Raw genomic sequence first — 15,843 nt, forward strand, 5'->3', positions numbered from 1 at the left:
CTGGGTCAAGTGGAAGAATTTTTCCTTGACTGAAAATTAAGACTACCTGTTTAAACTTTAAGACGCCGTAAATATTTTGATGTGTAGTCCCACTCCCATCCTTTGGCTACAAAATGACTCCTCATGTATCAAATTTGATCCAAAAACTTGGCCTCCAGAATTTTTTTTCTGAACCAACTTTTTTCGTTCCACTTGACCCGATGATGGGTTCAAATGGAACAGACAGGTTGGTCAAATGGAACGAAGAGTTTCCCATAAGAAAATAATGGAAAATCAACGTAAGATTATGAATTTTTGATATGTTCTTCGGCTCAGCGAGAGCTCTAATTTGATATTTTTACAAGCTTTCTACGGTGAAAAATAATGTAGACAGGAAGAACCGAAATTAGAATTTTGAGTCAATTTTTGAAATCACAAATGTTCGTGTCGAGAGACAACTATTGAACCGATATGAGTCCAATTTTGTATAGTGATGTAAATCAGCGTAATATTTCGTAACATGTATAATCTTTCAATAAAATCATTTTTGACCTCCTTTTTTTTAATTTGAAAATTTCTTTCCCCTTCAAACCCCTCCCCTCCAATAAAAATTTTTCGTTGTACCATAGAAAAGGGTTATTTAAATCATGATTGCTATTAATGTGCGAAATCTCGATCAAGCAAATCGGCCTATTTGGAGAAGCTGTAGCCTTATCAACAGAAATTTCAGCAAAAAAAATTGATTCATCGTTAATTCGTTGACAAATTACGAGTGAGGGAATTTTTTTCAAATGTTCGTCTACATATGTATTGTTAAAATATCTAAAAAATGCAAAAATCTTCATAGGTTTCTGATGGTATTTTTGCAATAAGAGACAAACTTGTGATTTTTTTCTCGAAAATGAAAAATAATGCCAGTCCAATTTTTGATACCTATGTTATTCAACATAAAAAAGACTAAAACTGAGAATTTATTCTGAATTTTTACTCGCAAACATCGTGGTTATATTTAAATTACTTAGGTAAGTTATAATTTTTTTAATTGATTTTTTTAGGTTTTTGAAAGTGGCAATACTGATTTTGACATCATTCGTCGATTACCCTCTCAAAGTACCTACTACATTTTGAAAAAAAGAGTTCAAAATTCTATACCATCGTACAACCGGAGCAATTTGCAACTGAAATTTTCCATTTTCGGTCATTTCGGAAAAATTTGAAGTCCCACAACTCGGCCAAAAAAAAATCGAAAACATGTCCGGTTTGCGTCATTCGTTATCGTTTGATGACCTCTAAACATGATCTGATTTTGAAAAAAATCGAAGACCTCTCGTACAAAGATCCACCAATTTGGCATGAAATGAGCCCATTTCGTTTTAATTCGATAGCTGCCACAGTGAATTGAGCACCATATGAGACAGTTTTTCAAGTACGCATTCTCTTAGTTCTAAGTTGTTGTTGTTGTTTTTTTTTTCAAATCAGCGAACTTCGCTTCAGCTTCATCAATAGGTAATGGTACAGATTATCAAAAACATTCCTGAAATATCATCATGGTTTATAAAAATTAAGCAACGGAAGCTTGTTGATTTGTTCACTTCCTTTGAAAGTTGAAAACACTAAAGCACCACAAATTATAGCAATATACCTACCTTCATTTGTGACACTATGGTCAAACTTAATAATAAGTGTATAGCGATTGAAAGTACTATACTTGTAGTGAAAATTATATAAAAAATACTATACAAACAATTCGGAAGTACTACATATTGTAGAGTACTGCAGGAACAACGAGTATGGTTCTTTTAACTACGCATGATGCCACAAATGAAGGTGATTTGCTACAATTTATAGCACTCTATACTACATAAATTTTTCTCCGCGAATGTAGATTAATCTCGTTTATAAAATCAACGATTGGTAATATGTAAACGAACACGCCGATGTTCAAAACCAGTCCTTGATGACAAGAAATTTGAATAACATATCTACAATCTACTTAGATAGGCAGGTAGCTAGGAATCAGTAAGTGGCCGAGATTGATCGGGAAACAACACCGCCGTTCTGAAAAATAGTTTCGCGTAATAAGCAAGTATTAAATGGAAAGAAATCGTGGTTTTGAAATTACAAGACATAATATTCAATGAGCTCGCATTTATAAGTACAATTAAATTTCGAAAAGTGATCATCACTTAAATACCATTAATGCAAGTGATTGAAAACTTGTATCCGCTTACCAGGAAACGGACACTTCAGTTGGAAGAAAATTAACGTGAGATTTAAATACAACCGCTTTTCAAGTACATATTCATTATTATTTTTGAAGACCGAAATGTCAAACCAAGAACCATATTGTGGAGACATATTTCAGAAAATTGCCGTTTATTATCACAAGAATATATATGTGAACATCACCATACCGACACGTTTAGTAGGGATGATTTTGAATCTACTCAACTTACTGGTATTCACGAGGAAAACTATGAATTCGCCCCCAAACCTGATACTCGCTCATTTGGCCTTTGTTGATTTTATAGCTTTACTATTACTTACTGAACAATATTGGATGATGTACATTCAACCTAAAAGTGATTTTGTCCGAGAACAATCCTACGCATTGACAATGCTTTATTGGTACACCGATATTTTTGGAGGCACGGTTCAATTCATATCTGCATGTCTGACAGTGCAATTGGCTGCATGGAGATACATAGCTGTAGTGCATCCGTTGAAGGAACGCCATTGGTGCACCAAGAAAATTACTCGTAATGTCGTGATAACTGGGTACCTCATATGCTGCGTTCTGTTTGCTATACCGTATCACTTGTCATTCAATATTGAAACGAGTAGCATGAACGGAAAACCCTCTTACAGAGCCATAGAGCGAGATCCCATAATGTTTTCAATAAAAGGCATCGTCTATGGAGTAATGGCCAAAATACTGCCGTCATTAGTGTTGGCAGGACTTACTTCGAGGTGAGTTATCACAGTCAAATCAGAAAGTAATAATGAAGGTAGACCTATGTTAGATGATTTTTATTTCCATGTTTCTAGAATTGTCGTTGTCTTATTAGCAAGAAAAACCCATTGCGAGCAACTAAGCCCATCTGCGAACACCCGAAGAGGCATGAAAAATGTCGAAACGAGACAAAAAACCCACAGATCGACAGCGATATTATTGGCAGTAGCGGCATTATTTTTCGTGTCCGAATTTCCAAGGGGAATGCTATGGTTACTGAGAACGATTAATGAGCGTGATTGGGGCATGTGTTACATTTCACTGGGGCATATATTTATGCAAATAAGTGATATAAATACATCCATCACGTTTATGGTATACTACACCTTGAGTCAGCAATTCAGAACCACATTTAAATCGTTGTTCAATTTGAACAAGCGTACGACACCTATTGCTTCGGGCAATACCGAAGACACCGAGTCAGGAAAAACATCTCAAGTTTAGCAGCAGCTCAGTTCATTTACAGTGGCGTAGCTAGGGGGCGAACGAGGCCATTCCGTCCCTCTTGTGAGCAAAAGCTCAAAATAAAACAGGCAAAAATGGGCGTTTTTACTTCGCTTGAGCAGTAATCTTACCTTCATTTCCATAAAATCATCGCACAACTACGAAAGGTTTTCAGAAAATTACCTCTAATTTCGATTCTTCATGTATAAAAAGCTGGTTTCGCCTTCTCGAACAATCCTGATTACGCCATTGTTCATATTGTTGAACTATAATTTAAAAAATCGTGTATTACAAAACCATACACGTCATTTTTACAAATAAAAAACCATCATTCAAAATGAATAAATTGCTCATTTATATACGTATCCCGGGAATGCGAATTTTAAAAAAATTCAAAGTAATCGAAAAGAGACAGTCTCAGAAAGAGCTTTTTAAAAAACGAAATCTCAATCAACTTTATGTATTTTTGAAGGGAAATTATTCAATCATCTCAGATGAATTTCGCATATAGATCAAGTAAAATGATTAAGATTACCTTTTAAATTAAGCTAAGTACGTACCTATGTAATTTCAATAGAATTTAGATCGAGACCTTGATGTTGATAATTTAACAATTACATTACATTAAATTACCATAATCGATTTTATTATTTCCCATATTTACAAATTTTACACTGCCCACTCCCACCAAAAACCGTAATCTGCTCGATAGAGTTTAGAACATTTCATGCTTGGGTCATTCCACGTCAATTCTACCAAGAAGTGTGGTAAGGGGGGTTGGCGATTTTTTGACATTTTTCCTGTGGAAAGATCTTCTGAAGGAATGACCAATGGCGCAAATCGCAGCCCTCTAGCCCTTTTTTAGAGGCTGCTAGGGGGTGTCAAAGTTTTTAGTGAACTTGAAATATCATTCATTTCAGCAGTAGATTACTCGATAACAGCGATACCTACCAAAATGGAACTTTTTCCAATAGTTAGGGGTTTTGAAAGGATTTTTGGTGACATCGTGAAAATCAGGGTTGCCACTTTTTTTTGTACGAAAAATCCGCACGAAAAGTTTCAAAACGTAGTTTTCATATCGTTATCCGACTCTCAAAAATTCTGAACAAAATATATTAGATGAAAAACTTTTTATGCTGAAAAATTGGGATGGCATTATTTTGTGAAGTCGATTTAAAAAAAATGAAAGTTTACGAAAAAATGCAATTTTTTGATTCAAAACATGAAAAAAGTTTTGATTGGTGAAGTCGACCCGACTAACCCCTATTTTTATGTATCCGTTGAAAAAGTTGAAAAAAATGTTTCATTCAATGAAATAAACTCATCACAAAAAATCAAAATCCTAAAAAATTCATTTTCAATTCCAAACATCAAAGAAAGTTGAAATTTATTCAGTTGTCTTATTTTGACCTCGTTCTGACGTATTACAAGAAAAAGTTGGTAAGAATCACGCTCATAGCGAAAAAAAATGAAATTTGTTAATTTTTTTAATTTTTTCGAATTTTGATTATTTTGTGATGAGTCCGTTCCATTGCATCGAGTGAAAGGGGGGTTTCAATTTTTTCAACGGATATGTAAAAATAGGGGTCAAATGAGTCAACTTCACCAATCAAAACTTTTTTTCCTGCTTTTAAATTTAAAAAATCACATTTTTTCGCAAACTTTCATTTTTTCAAATCGACTTTACGAAATAATGCCATCCCAATTTTTTAATATGTTGTTCAGCATGAAAAGTTGTCCATAATATATTTTTTTCAGAATTTTTGAGAGTGGGAACGATATGAAAACCACGTTTTGAAACTTATCGAGCTAATTTTTCGTACAAAAAAAAAGTGGCAACACTGATTTTTATGATTTCACCAAAAAGCCTTTCAAAACCCCTAACTATATTGGAAAAAGTTCCATTTTAACCCACTGCTGAAATGGATGATATTTCAAGTTCACTGAAAACTTTGACACCCCCTCGCAGCCGTTAAAAAAGGGCTAGAAGGCTGCGATTTGCGCCATTAGTCTTCCCTTCTGAAAGTCTTTCCTCAGGAAAATTTCAAAAAAATCGTCCATTCCCCCTTAACACTTCTTGGTCGAATTGACGCAAACCAAAAACGTTATTTTGATAAATTGCCTATTTTTGAAGTTCAAGGAGCCAGGGATGATAAATTGCAAAAATTTTTAAACTTTAAAATATTTTACCGCGATAACGTTTCATTTTATTCGGCAAAATTGATCGTAATTTTTCCCTATGCCAGTCTCCTAAATTCTTGGCCACACTTCAGAAAAAATCTTAGAAACCTGTTCGTCGCGGAGTAGACGAAGAAAAGAAACATCTATAAAATTTTAATGGGCGAAGTTGAAACTGTGAACCAGTGAGTGTCTGAGATTGATTGCGAAATAACGTTCATCTGTAAAAACAGTTTCGCTTAATAAGTGTACAGTAGGTACCTGACGTCGGAAACGTATTTTCGAATAATACGCATTCAAAGTGTAGGTACCGGTTTGGCACGTGAGTTCGGATTCCCGCCAATTTTTTTTCTTCCTGTTTCTCACTTCTGTTTGCTCTGTCTATTTCTCTTTACACTTCCCACTATGCAAGGTTGCTTTTTCAAGAAATATTTCATTTCTTTTTTCGAGGGAATTTTTGTAAACAGCTGATTTATTGCGCTATTTACGTGCACGCCGGTTTGCTGTTTGCAGGGTTGTTATACTACATATTTTTAATTGTTATTGCCAATTTCGAAAAATTACCAAAAATTTAGGAATTTCTGCCAATCTTTCTCGATTCTTTGAAACCTAAAATATTGGCATCACTGCGTTCCAAATTATTTCCTCAGTTTCAGAAATATACCTATTATCTTTCAATATTTTCTCGTCATTATGGCAAATTTTTTGCGAAAGAAATATTTTCAATACACCAACTACTAATACCACCCCTCCCTAAAAAAAAGATAAACAAATTTTCAATCGGTCAGTAGAACCCTAAAAGTGGCCTTGGATTTTGATGGCAATAGCTTAGATCGACACAGAATCTCAAATACCTATGTAATTTCATTATACAGTCTCCTCCATATATTTTGAGTGAATACAGATTTTTTTTCAAAACTCGTTGAAGCATGACTTTTTCCCCCGAAAAAGACGTTTTTTCACTATTGTGAGCAAGGGTGGTGGGGTGGGGGGAATTTTTTGGCTCCGACATTTTTTTTAAGGGTATGATTTATCGTTACGACAGAATAGCTGAATTGCACGACAGAAAAGGTGGTCTAAACGACAGGCCCGACAAATAAAAGAAATGCCCGACCAAAAAAGAAATGGAACGACAGAAAAAAAAATTGAACGACAATCATATATTTGCACGACAGATAAAAAATGTCCACGACAAATAAAAAATTGAACGGCAGTTAAATAATTTGAACGACAACAGTAAAAACAAAAATCACGACAGAAATATCTGTTAACACATCTATTTTTATTTTAATCCATCAACACGCCTATTTTTACCAAAAAAGTTACAAATCGAATAAAATGAAAAAAAAATTAGAAATTTTCATAAAATGATAAGTGGGTATTTCTCAAAAAGTGGTAAATTTTGTGTAAGTACACAGTAAATTTCTCAACGGTTTTGGCATGATTTTTTTTGGTCCATGCAAGCATCACCTTCCTTACATTTTACATTTGGTATTGAGATTTTTAGCCCTCCTTCCACGATTTTATACCCCATCGACTGGTATGTCACACGCCATGTTTTTGAAAATAAATGTCATAAAATGTCATGAACTTCATTTTTTTTTTTTTTTTTTTTGGAAAAATTGGCGCATTTACATTATTATAGAACATACAGGTATATTATTGTGCAAATTGCAATCTCAATAAGTCCATGGGAAGCTCACATTTCACATTTGAAAATTGTTACACAGTTTTTGCAGTAATTTTAGAGCAAGTTTTAACTATTTGCAAGCATCCCAATCCGATATTTTATTTATCACTTTTTCTTGTATCTTCAAACTGCAATTAGTCGTGTTCAAAATTTTATTCTGTCGCTTAGACATGCTTTTTTGGCGGGAGGAGCTGTCATGATTCGTAATTAAAAATAGTTGTGCTGACTCATTATTTTGTCGTTGAAAACCTGTCGTTGTAAAGACCTAAGTTGTCGCTACCACATCATTTATTGTCGTTTGCTGTTGTCGTTCAAACACTCTTTTCTGTCGTGCTGAGAAAACAAAATTTCAGTTGAAGTGTGAAATCACCGATCACTATATTCTTCTAGGTATTCAACTTTTTCAACATACCTACCTACGAGTAGTTGAGACCTTTTTCGAGCGAGTAATTTTAAAACTAGGTACCTACTAAAATGGTACACTTTATCAACTGCATTCTTGAAATACTTGATATGAAAATGTTGATTAAGTAGGCTTTTACCTGTGATGACCGAAATGCGTCTCACAGTATGAATATTAATTTTTCATAATTTTTTATATTTTTCGTGATTAAAGTGTTCGTGCTGTAAAAGGTGTACCTACTTACCTAATTGATTAAAAATACGCGAAAAAGGTGAAAAACACTACATTCAAATGGAAATGTTGAAACGGAAGCTACAGTTTGTATTTTCATATTCTCGAAAAAAAAAACCAGAAAATTTAGATAAATCTCGCTTTTGAAATGAACGATTCGCGATAAAACCAACAACGTAATATTCAAAATCAGTCTCTGTCGATAAAAATTTGCATAACAATGATAGAGCTGAATCAATGAGTGGCCGAGATTGTTCGCGAATTGACGCTTTTCTGCAAAACACGTTCGCCCGCCTGATTAACAGTGTGCCCAACAAAGAAATCTTCAAAGAAAAATGCACTTTCAATGAATAGATACTTTACAATCATTCATCAAGTAGGTAGGTAATTAACTTTTGCTTATGAGAAACCAAAATGCCGAACCAAGAACCATATTGTGGAGACACATTTTTGAAAATTGGCGATTATTATGAAGAGAATATATATATAAACATCACCATATCGATATGTTTGGTGGGGATGATTTTGAATCTTTTCAACGCATTGGTATTCACAAGGAAACCCATGAATTCACCGCCAAATCTGATACTCGCTCAATTGGCCTACGTAGATTTTATAGCTTTACTAATACGTATTGTAACTTTTTGGATGGACTACATTCAACCTAAAAGTGGTTTTGATTTTAGAGAGTCTTACGCATCGACACTACTTTATTGGTATAGTGACATTTCAGGATGTTCATTACAGTTCATATCTGCATTCCTGACAGTGCAGTTGGCTGCATGGAGATACATAGCTGTTGTACATCCGTTGAAGGAACGTAATTGGTGTACCAAGAAAATTACTCGTAATGTCGTGATAATTGGATACGTCATATGCTGTGTTTCGTATGCCATACCGTATTATTTGTCATTGGATATTGATGCGAGAAACATAGACGGAATAACCTATTACGAAGGCTTGGTGGGACATCCCATCATGTTTTCAATAAAATGCACTGTCTTTGGATCATTGGCCAAAATATTGCCATCATTCGTGTTGGCAGTACTTACTTCAAGGTGAGTAATCACATACAAATGAGAAAAAGTAATAATACACCTACATAAATGTAGATTTTTCTTTTCATGTTTTTAGAATTGTCGTTGCCTTATTAGCAAGAAAAACCAATCGCGAGGAATTAACTTCATCCGCAAACACTAGAAGTGAAATGAAACACGCCGAAATGAGACAACAAACCAATAGATCCACAGCGATATTATTGGCAGTCGTGGCATTATTTTTCATTGCCGAATTTCCAAAAGGGATTCTATGGTTACTGATGGCGATTAATCTTCATGATTGGGAGATATGTTACTATTCACTGTTAGGGATATTGTTGACAATAACCGATATAAATACATCCATCACATTTACGGTATACTACACCCTGAGTCAGCAATTCAGAACCACATTTAAATCCTTGTTCAATTTGAAAAAGGGTACAACTTCTCATCAAACACATACACCTCTTGCTTTGGGCGATACCGAGGAAACCGAATCAGGAAGAAAAACGTCTGAAGATTAGCAGCAGTATGTCCATTTAGGCTACTTACCTATCTAGATTAGGATTCAGCGATTTTCCACAAACTCAAAAGGCACAGAAATTTACGACAGTCGAATTGAGCATTCACTACTTAAAAAAAAATTGTACCCATGAGGTTGACTGGGATGAGAAAAAATGTCGATAAAAAGTTCAAACCTCTATCACTATTAGTTATTGAGGAGTGGTGTGGTATCGATACAGATTGGATAAGCGGGGAATTCTCATACGAGAAATTAGTAAGTTTCGAAAGAGAATTCATTCAGAAGAAAATCACGTACCTATTAGAAAGAGGAATGATGGTGATGAAGAAAATAGAGACGATGGGGGACGAACTTTTTAGGAAGAAAGGTGCCTATTTTGGAAATTGATAGGGGCAGGTAAATTTGACATTTCCTACAAAAATTTTCGATTCAACTTTTTGTTATGAACAAACAAGGTTCTTTTGCAAAATACGTCTAGCTCGTCTTTGAAATTGAAAAAAAAAAAATGAATCCCTCCGATTCATCCAAATTTTTGAAAGTTGGGATTTGTGGACTTCGAAGCTGAATGTATGCGTAAATTTTTAATTAAGCCTAATGTAAAATTAAGAAATTATCATTCATCATTATTCCAGTTTCACTTTCAAAACTTACTTAATATTTGTAGAAACGACAGAAAAGTTGAATTTTTTGAAACACATTTTTTTTTTTTTGCATTTTTTTGAAGCGTGGAATTCATATCTTATTCTCTTATTCAGTTTGTGGTTTTATAATTCGACCTCAAATAATGGATTTTAATAGTGAATAACTAATAGATAATATGTTAGGTATTATTCATAAGCAAGGTAATGTATGCTAGTAATTAAGCAGCTATAAAAGTATAGATTACTGTAATAATGCTAAACAGTACACAGTTTTATTCACATGCAAGCGCTAAATTGTTAATGTAAGATGTGCAAAATAAAATGTGTACTTATAATGTATCATGTTATGAAAAAATTATTGAATTTCTTTCAAAACGCAAAAAAAGTGTTTGATTCTTGATGACCAGGTAAATCCAAAAAAAAATACCCATAGACAAAACCTTAAACGTCTAAAGCATTCGTGATAAACTTTGGAGCGTCCAGTATCCGTGAGAATAATCTTGCCAATGAAATTCAAAAAAAGAAAAGTGCACAATGATAAACATTCAAATAAGTCCGATCTGATCAAAACTCATTTCGGAATTTGAAAGACTGATCGATAGGTACCTATATTATAAGTAAGCTTTCCTCTGGATGTATTCTCGATATGAAGTTTTGATACAGATACAGGTAGATAGGCTACACAGTTTCTCACTGTGCTACTCGTATGGTGCTGATGGACTCTTGAAAATGTTTGTCATCAAATACCTGCACGTCAGAATACTTATTTTCAGGCAACAACAATAAAATTTTCTATTCCCAATAGAAAATTGTCAAACATAAATGTACACATTGACGACGCGGAATTTCGCATTTTCAAAATTCATTTTGGATTTCATGTTTCAAAGTACCTACTATTTTACCATCTAATTTGAAGAATTTTCAATTATAAATCTTCCAAAACCGATTAGCGATGGTTTATGCCATTCTGGCGCTTCCTCTGAATTTTGTAAAAAATATGCTCCCGCTTAAAAAGATTCGCTGCATTTATGCTGAATTTCACTTTAGTTCTTCTCGTGGAAATTGTTCCAAAACAGCAAAATCTGAAAATCCACCAAAACCTAGTAGTTCAGTGGCAAACCGTAAGTAAGCGGCAAATTATGATAAAGCTTTGAAATTTGGAATGATGAACAAGGACACCAAAAGAAAATTTTTAAGCCCGTGAGGCAATCGCCAAGTCCCATAGGAGGGGAATGGGGGTGATTTGGGAGAGGGTTCAATCCCTCATTTTTCCAAATGGGGCTAACGGGGCGATATTGGTGTCAATGCCACATTATTGAACCCCGCTGAGTTTGAAAATGCCATTACTTTCAAAATCTGAGGAAGAGACATGCCTCAAATTTGAGATTTTCTGAGTGAAGTTTTTGCATTTTTCCCCAAAAATACCCCAAAATTACAGTTTTTCAACCCTAGACGACACGCTGACCTTCCATCGACATTATGGTCATTTTCGGATTCTACAGGTCAATTACAATGCGAATCGACCATGAATACTTTTGCATATCTCTAACCTGAGTGTACAGAGGGGTCTAGAAGGGTTAAAAATTGATGTTTTTTCGGTATTTTCTTGCAAAAATCGGGGTTTTTGAACTGTGCACCGGATACAATTAGCCTGAGAAGGTTCTAATGTCGATTTTCGAATACTACAAAGCAAATTCCATTGAATAAGCCTCGGAGGCACTTTTTACACCCCTCATGGGAGGTATAGTCTTGTTCAGTTGAATCAATTTTAGAAAATGTAATCAACGTAAGTGCAGATTTTCTTACTACCGAGGTAATGATGTTTGTATCAATGTTTTTTGTACCATCGAACCCAAATTTGCAATAATTTTTTCGATTCCTAGGGGGAGGGGGTGAGACCATATGGGGAGTAGGTCTATTTTTCACAAAAAATCGACATGTATATCGAAATGTAGGTTTTCAAGGACGCTGATTTCAGAAATGCTATTAGTTTTTCATTTTGGTCGAAGCTAAGGGGATGATACTGCATTCAAGGGGTGAAGGGATACATTTTTCACAAAAAATCGACATGTAAGTATATCAATCTTTTTCTCTCAATTACCTTTCGTGTTCCGGCTCAGAGAAGTGGGAGTCTGATTAAATAATTCGACATAATTTTGTTCAAATATTTCCGATTATTCGTGGTATTTACGCGAACGGCTAGTTACTGAAGTGACATAAAAAATTTGTCCGTATTGAATAATGATTTTACTGTTCAAAAATCATGGTAGATACTTGGAGATTTTTTGTGAAAAATATCATCTCCCACCTCTGGAATGCCGTATCACCCCTTTGGGTTCAACCTAAATGGAAAATCGATAGAATTTCTGAAATCAGCATCCTTGAAAACCTACTTTTCGATATGCATGTCGATTTTTTGTGAAAAATTTCATCCCCCACCCCTTGAATACAGTATCATCCCCTTAGCTTCGACCAAAATGAAAAACTGATAGCATTTCTGAAATCAGCGTCCTTGAAAACCTACATTTCGATATACATGTCGATTTATTGTGAAAAATACCGATTTTTGCAAGAAAATACCGAAAAAACATCAATTTTTAACCCTTCTAGACGTATACCCAGGTTAGAGATATGCAAAAGTATTCATGGTCGATTCGCATTGTAATTGACCTTTAGAATCCGAAAATGACCATAAAAATGTCGATGGAAGGTCAGCGTGTCGTCTAGAGTTGAAAAACTGTAATTTTGGGGTATTTTTGAGAAAAATGCAAAAACTTCACTCAGAAAATCTCAAATTTGAGGCATGCCTCTTCCTCAGATTTTGAAAGTAATGGCATTTTCGAACTCAGCGAGGTTCAATCATATGGCATTGACACCAATATCGCCCCGTTAGCCCCATTTGGAAAAATGGGGGGTTGAACCCTCCCCCCAAATCACTCCCATTCCCCTCCTATGGGACTTGGCGATTGCCTCTCGGGCTTAAAAATTTTCTTTTGGTGTCCTTGTTCATCATTCCAAATTTCAAAGCTTTATCATAATTTGCCGTTTATCGCCCAAAAAATACATTTTGCCACTGAACTATAGCTTAAGGACAGTTTGAAACGTCTACAAAACAATTCAGTAGGTCGAGACAGTACCTACATACTTGCTTTCTCATTTGTCAACTCTCTCAAAAGTGCTTACTCGAAGGTAACGATACCTTTTATGTAGGTACTTTATTCAAACGAGATTCCGATTAAATAAACAACCGTACTTTCCCATTTTTTTTAGAGCTCCTATTCACCGGAATTTTTTCAATTTTTTATTCGAAATCAGACAAGTCCACTTCAGCTTTATCTCGATGACTGTGACCTCTTTCGAGCAAATATTATTGAAATATACACACGTCAAACGGTGTATAAATGACCGTAATCATATCTGAAATATCACTTTATGTGGACATCCATGCGGTAAAAATCATTCCATTTGCGCATTTCCTTTGCAACTTGATAGTACTGGATGCGTCATTGCAATGAGCAATCAAAAATCTATAATGTCGTAGGCATTGTAATAATTTAGATAACATCACCAACCGTGCACCAGTAAGTGTTCGAAATTGATCGCGAAATAACGGCCTCCTGAAAAAGGTTTCGCGTAGGTACCTAATATGTGTTGAAAACGCAGAAATCATCGTTTCGAAATGTTGACTTAATTTTCGATCAACTCGCACTAATAACCTTAAATACAATTGAATTTCGAAAAGTGATCATCATTTAAATATCATTGATACTCGTACAATTGATTGGGAAATTATATCCGCTTACGAGGAAACGGACGCGTCAGTTTGAAGAAAATTACGTGCGATTTAAATACAATCGCTTTTCAGGTATTGATAACTAACCTTCAAAAGACCAAGATGTCAAACCAAGAACCATATTGTGGAGACACATTTAGAAAAATTGAAGTTTATTATTATGAAAATATATATATAAACATCACCATACCGATATGTTTGATGGGGATGATTTTGAATTTACTCAATTTACTGGTATTCACAAGGAAAACTATGAAGTCGACGCCGAACATGATACTCGCTCATTTGGCCTTCGTAGATTTCCTATATTTACAATCTCAGATTGTAAAATTTTGGATAGCCAGAATTCATTTTAACAGTGTTTCTGACCTAGAGCAGTATTACGGTTGGACAATAGTTTATAAGTACAACAGTATTTTTACGAGCACGGTTCAGTTTATATCGATATTTCTGACAGTGCAGTTGGCTACATGGAGATATATAGCTGTAGTGCATCCGTTGAAGGGACGTAATTGGTGCACCAAGAAAATTACTCGTAATGTCGTGATAACTGGATACGTCATATGCTTCGTTTCACATGCTATACCGTATTATTTGTCACTTGATTTTGCTGCACGGAACACAAATGGAAAAACCTATTACATAGCCAGAATGCGAAATCCCATCACGTATTCAATAAGAGCTATCTTCTATGGAGTGATGAAAGTATTGTTTCCATTGGTGTTGGCCGGACTTACTTCAAGGTGAGTAATCACGGTCAATCCAGAAAAAGTAATTAGCAAGGTAGGCCTATATAGAATTTTCTTTTAATGTTTTTAGAATCGTCGTTGCGTTATTAGCAAGAAACACCCATCGCGAGCAATTAAGTCCATCCGCAAGCACCCGATGTGAAATGAGAAATGTCGAAACGAGACAAAAAACCAACAGATCGACAGCGATATTATTAGCAGTTGTGGCATTATTTTTCATTGGCGAATTTCCAAGAGGGATTTTACGGTTGCTGAGAATGATTGATGAGCGTGATTGGGGCTATTGTTACAAATCACTGGTACAGATATTTATGACAATAACTCTGATAAATACATCCATCACGTTTATGGCATACTACACCTTGAGTCAGCAATTCAGAACCACATTTAAATCCTTGTTCAATCGGAACAAACGTGCAATTCCTCATCCAACAAATACACCTCTAGCTACAGTGGATAACGAAGAAACTGAGTCAGGAAGAAAAACATCTCAAGTTTAGCAGCAGCAGTGAATTTACAGTGGTGTAGCCAGGAGGCGAATGGACCATCGTCCCTCTATGTGAGCAAAAACATTCAAAATAGAACAATAAAGGTGCCAAAACGGACGTTTTTTCGATCATATTTTTAAAAAAATTTCCTTCTCGCGCTGCGCTCGAGCAGTAATTTTACCTTCATTTTCATAAAATCATCGGACATTACAAAAGGTTTTTCAGAAAATTACCTTCAATTTCGATTTTTCATGCCTAAAAAGCTGGTTTTACCTTCTTGAAAAAATCCTGGCTTCGCCACAGTTCACGTTTTCAAGATTCAAGATATGATTAAAAAACCAATCATATCCAAAATGCATAACTTGTCTACGTAATACGTATACCGGGAATACTAATTTTTTTTTTTTTTTTTTTTTAAGAAAAAAAAGTACCTAATCGAAAATAGACAGTCTCAGAAAGAGCTTTTTGAAAAACGAAATCTTCATCAAATGTAATATCTTCGAAGAGAAATGATTTCACGTAGAATAAGTATAAAAGGATTTAGATTAACTTTTAAGTAAATTAAGCTATTTCAATAGAATTTAGATAGAGCTCTCAATGTTCGTAATTTAACAATTACCTATACCTTACATTAAATTAAATTACCGCAATCGATTTGATTATTTCGTAGA

At 34.8% G+C, this 15,843-nt stretch overlaps 1 protein-coding gene across 1 annotated transcript; it reads left to right on the forward strand.

Moving 5' to 3' along the window:
• The first annotated feature begins 2,009 nt into the window (after positions 1–2,009).
• LOC135837750 (sex peptide receptor-like) lies at positions 2,010–4,063 on the forward strand. Its single transcript, XM_065353132.1, has 2 exons — positions 2,010–2,949; positions 3,028–4,063. The coding sequence occupies exons 1-2, from the start codon at positions 2,306–2,308 to the stop codon at positions 3,434–3,436; spliced, it is 1,053 nt and encodes a 350-aa protein (XP_065209204.1). The 5' UTR covers positions 2,010–2,305; the 3' UTR covers positions 3,437–4,063.
• Positions 4,064–15,843: the final 11,780 nt, after the last annotated feature.

Source organism: Planococcus citri, chromosome 2, assembly GCF_950023065.1.
Source record: "Planococcus citri chromosome 2, ihPlaCitr1.1, whole genome shotgun sequence".
Taxonomy (NCBI): domain Eukaryota; kingdom Metazoa; phylum Arthropoda; class Insecta; order Hemiptera; family Pseudococcidae; genus Planococcus; species Planococcus citri.

What these genes read in the sequence shown, in the direction of transcription:
- LOC135837750 (XM_065353132.1), top strand. Translation starts at nt 2,306, where the DNA reads ATGTCAAACCAAGAACCATATTGTGGAGACATATTTCAGAAAATTGCC. An exon ending in TTGGCAGGACTTACTTCGAG is followed by an intron (nt 2,950 to 3,027) that starts GTGAGTTATCAC and finishes CCATGTTTCTAG; the next exon opens with AATTGTCGTTGTCTTATTAG.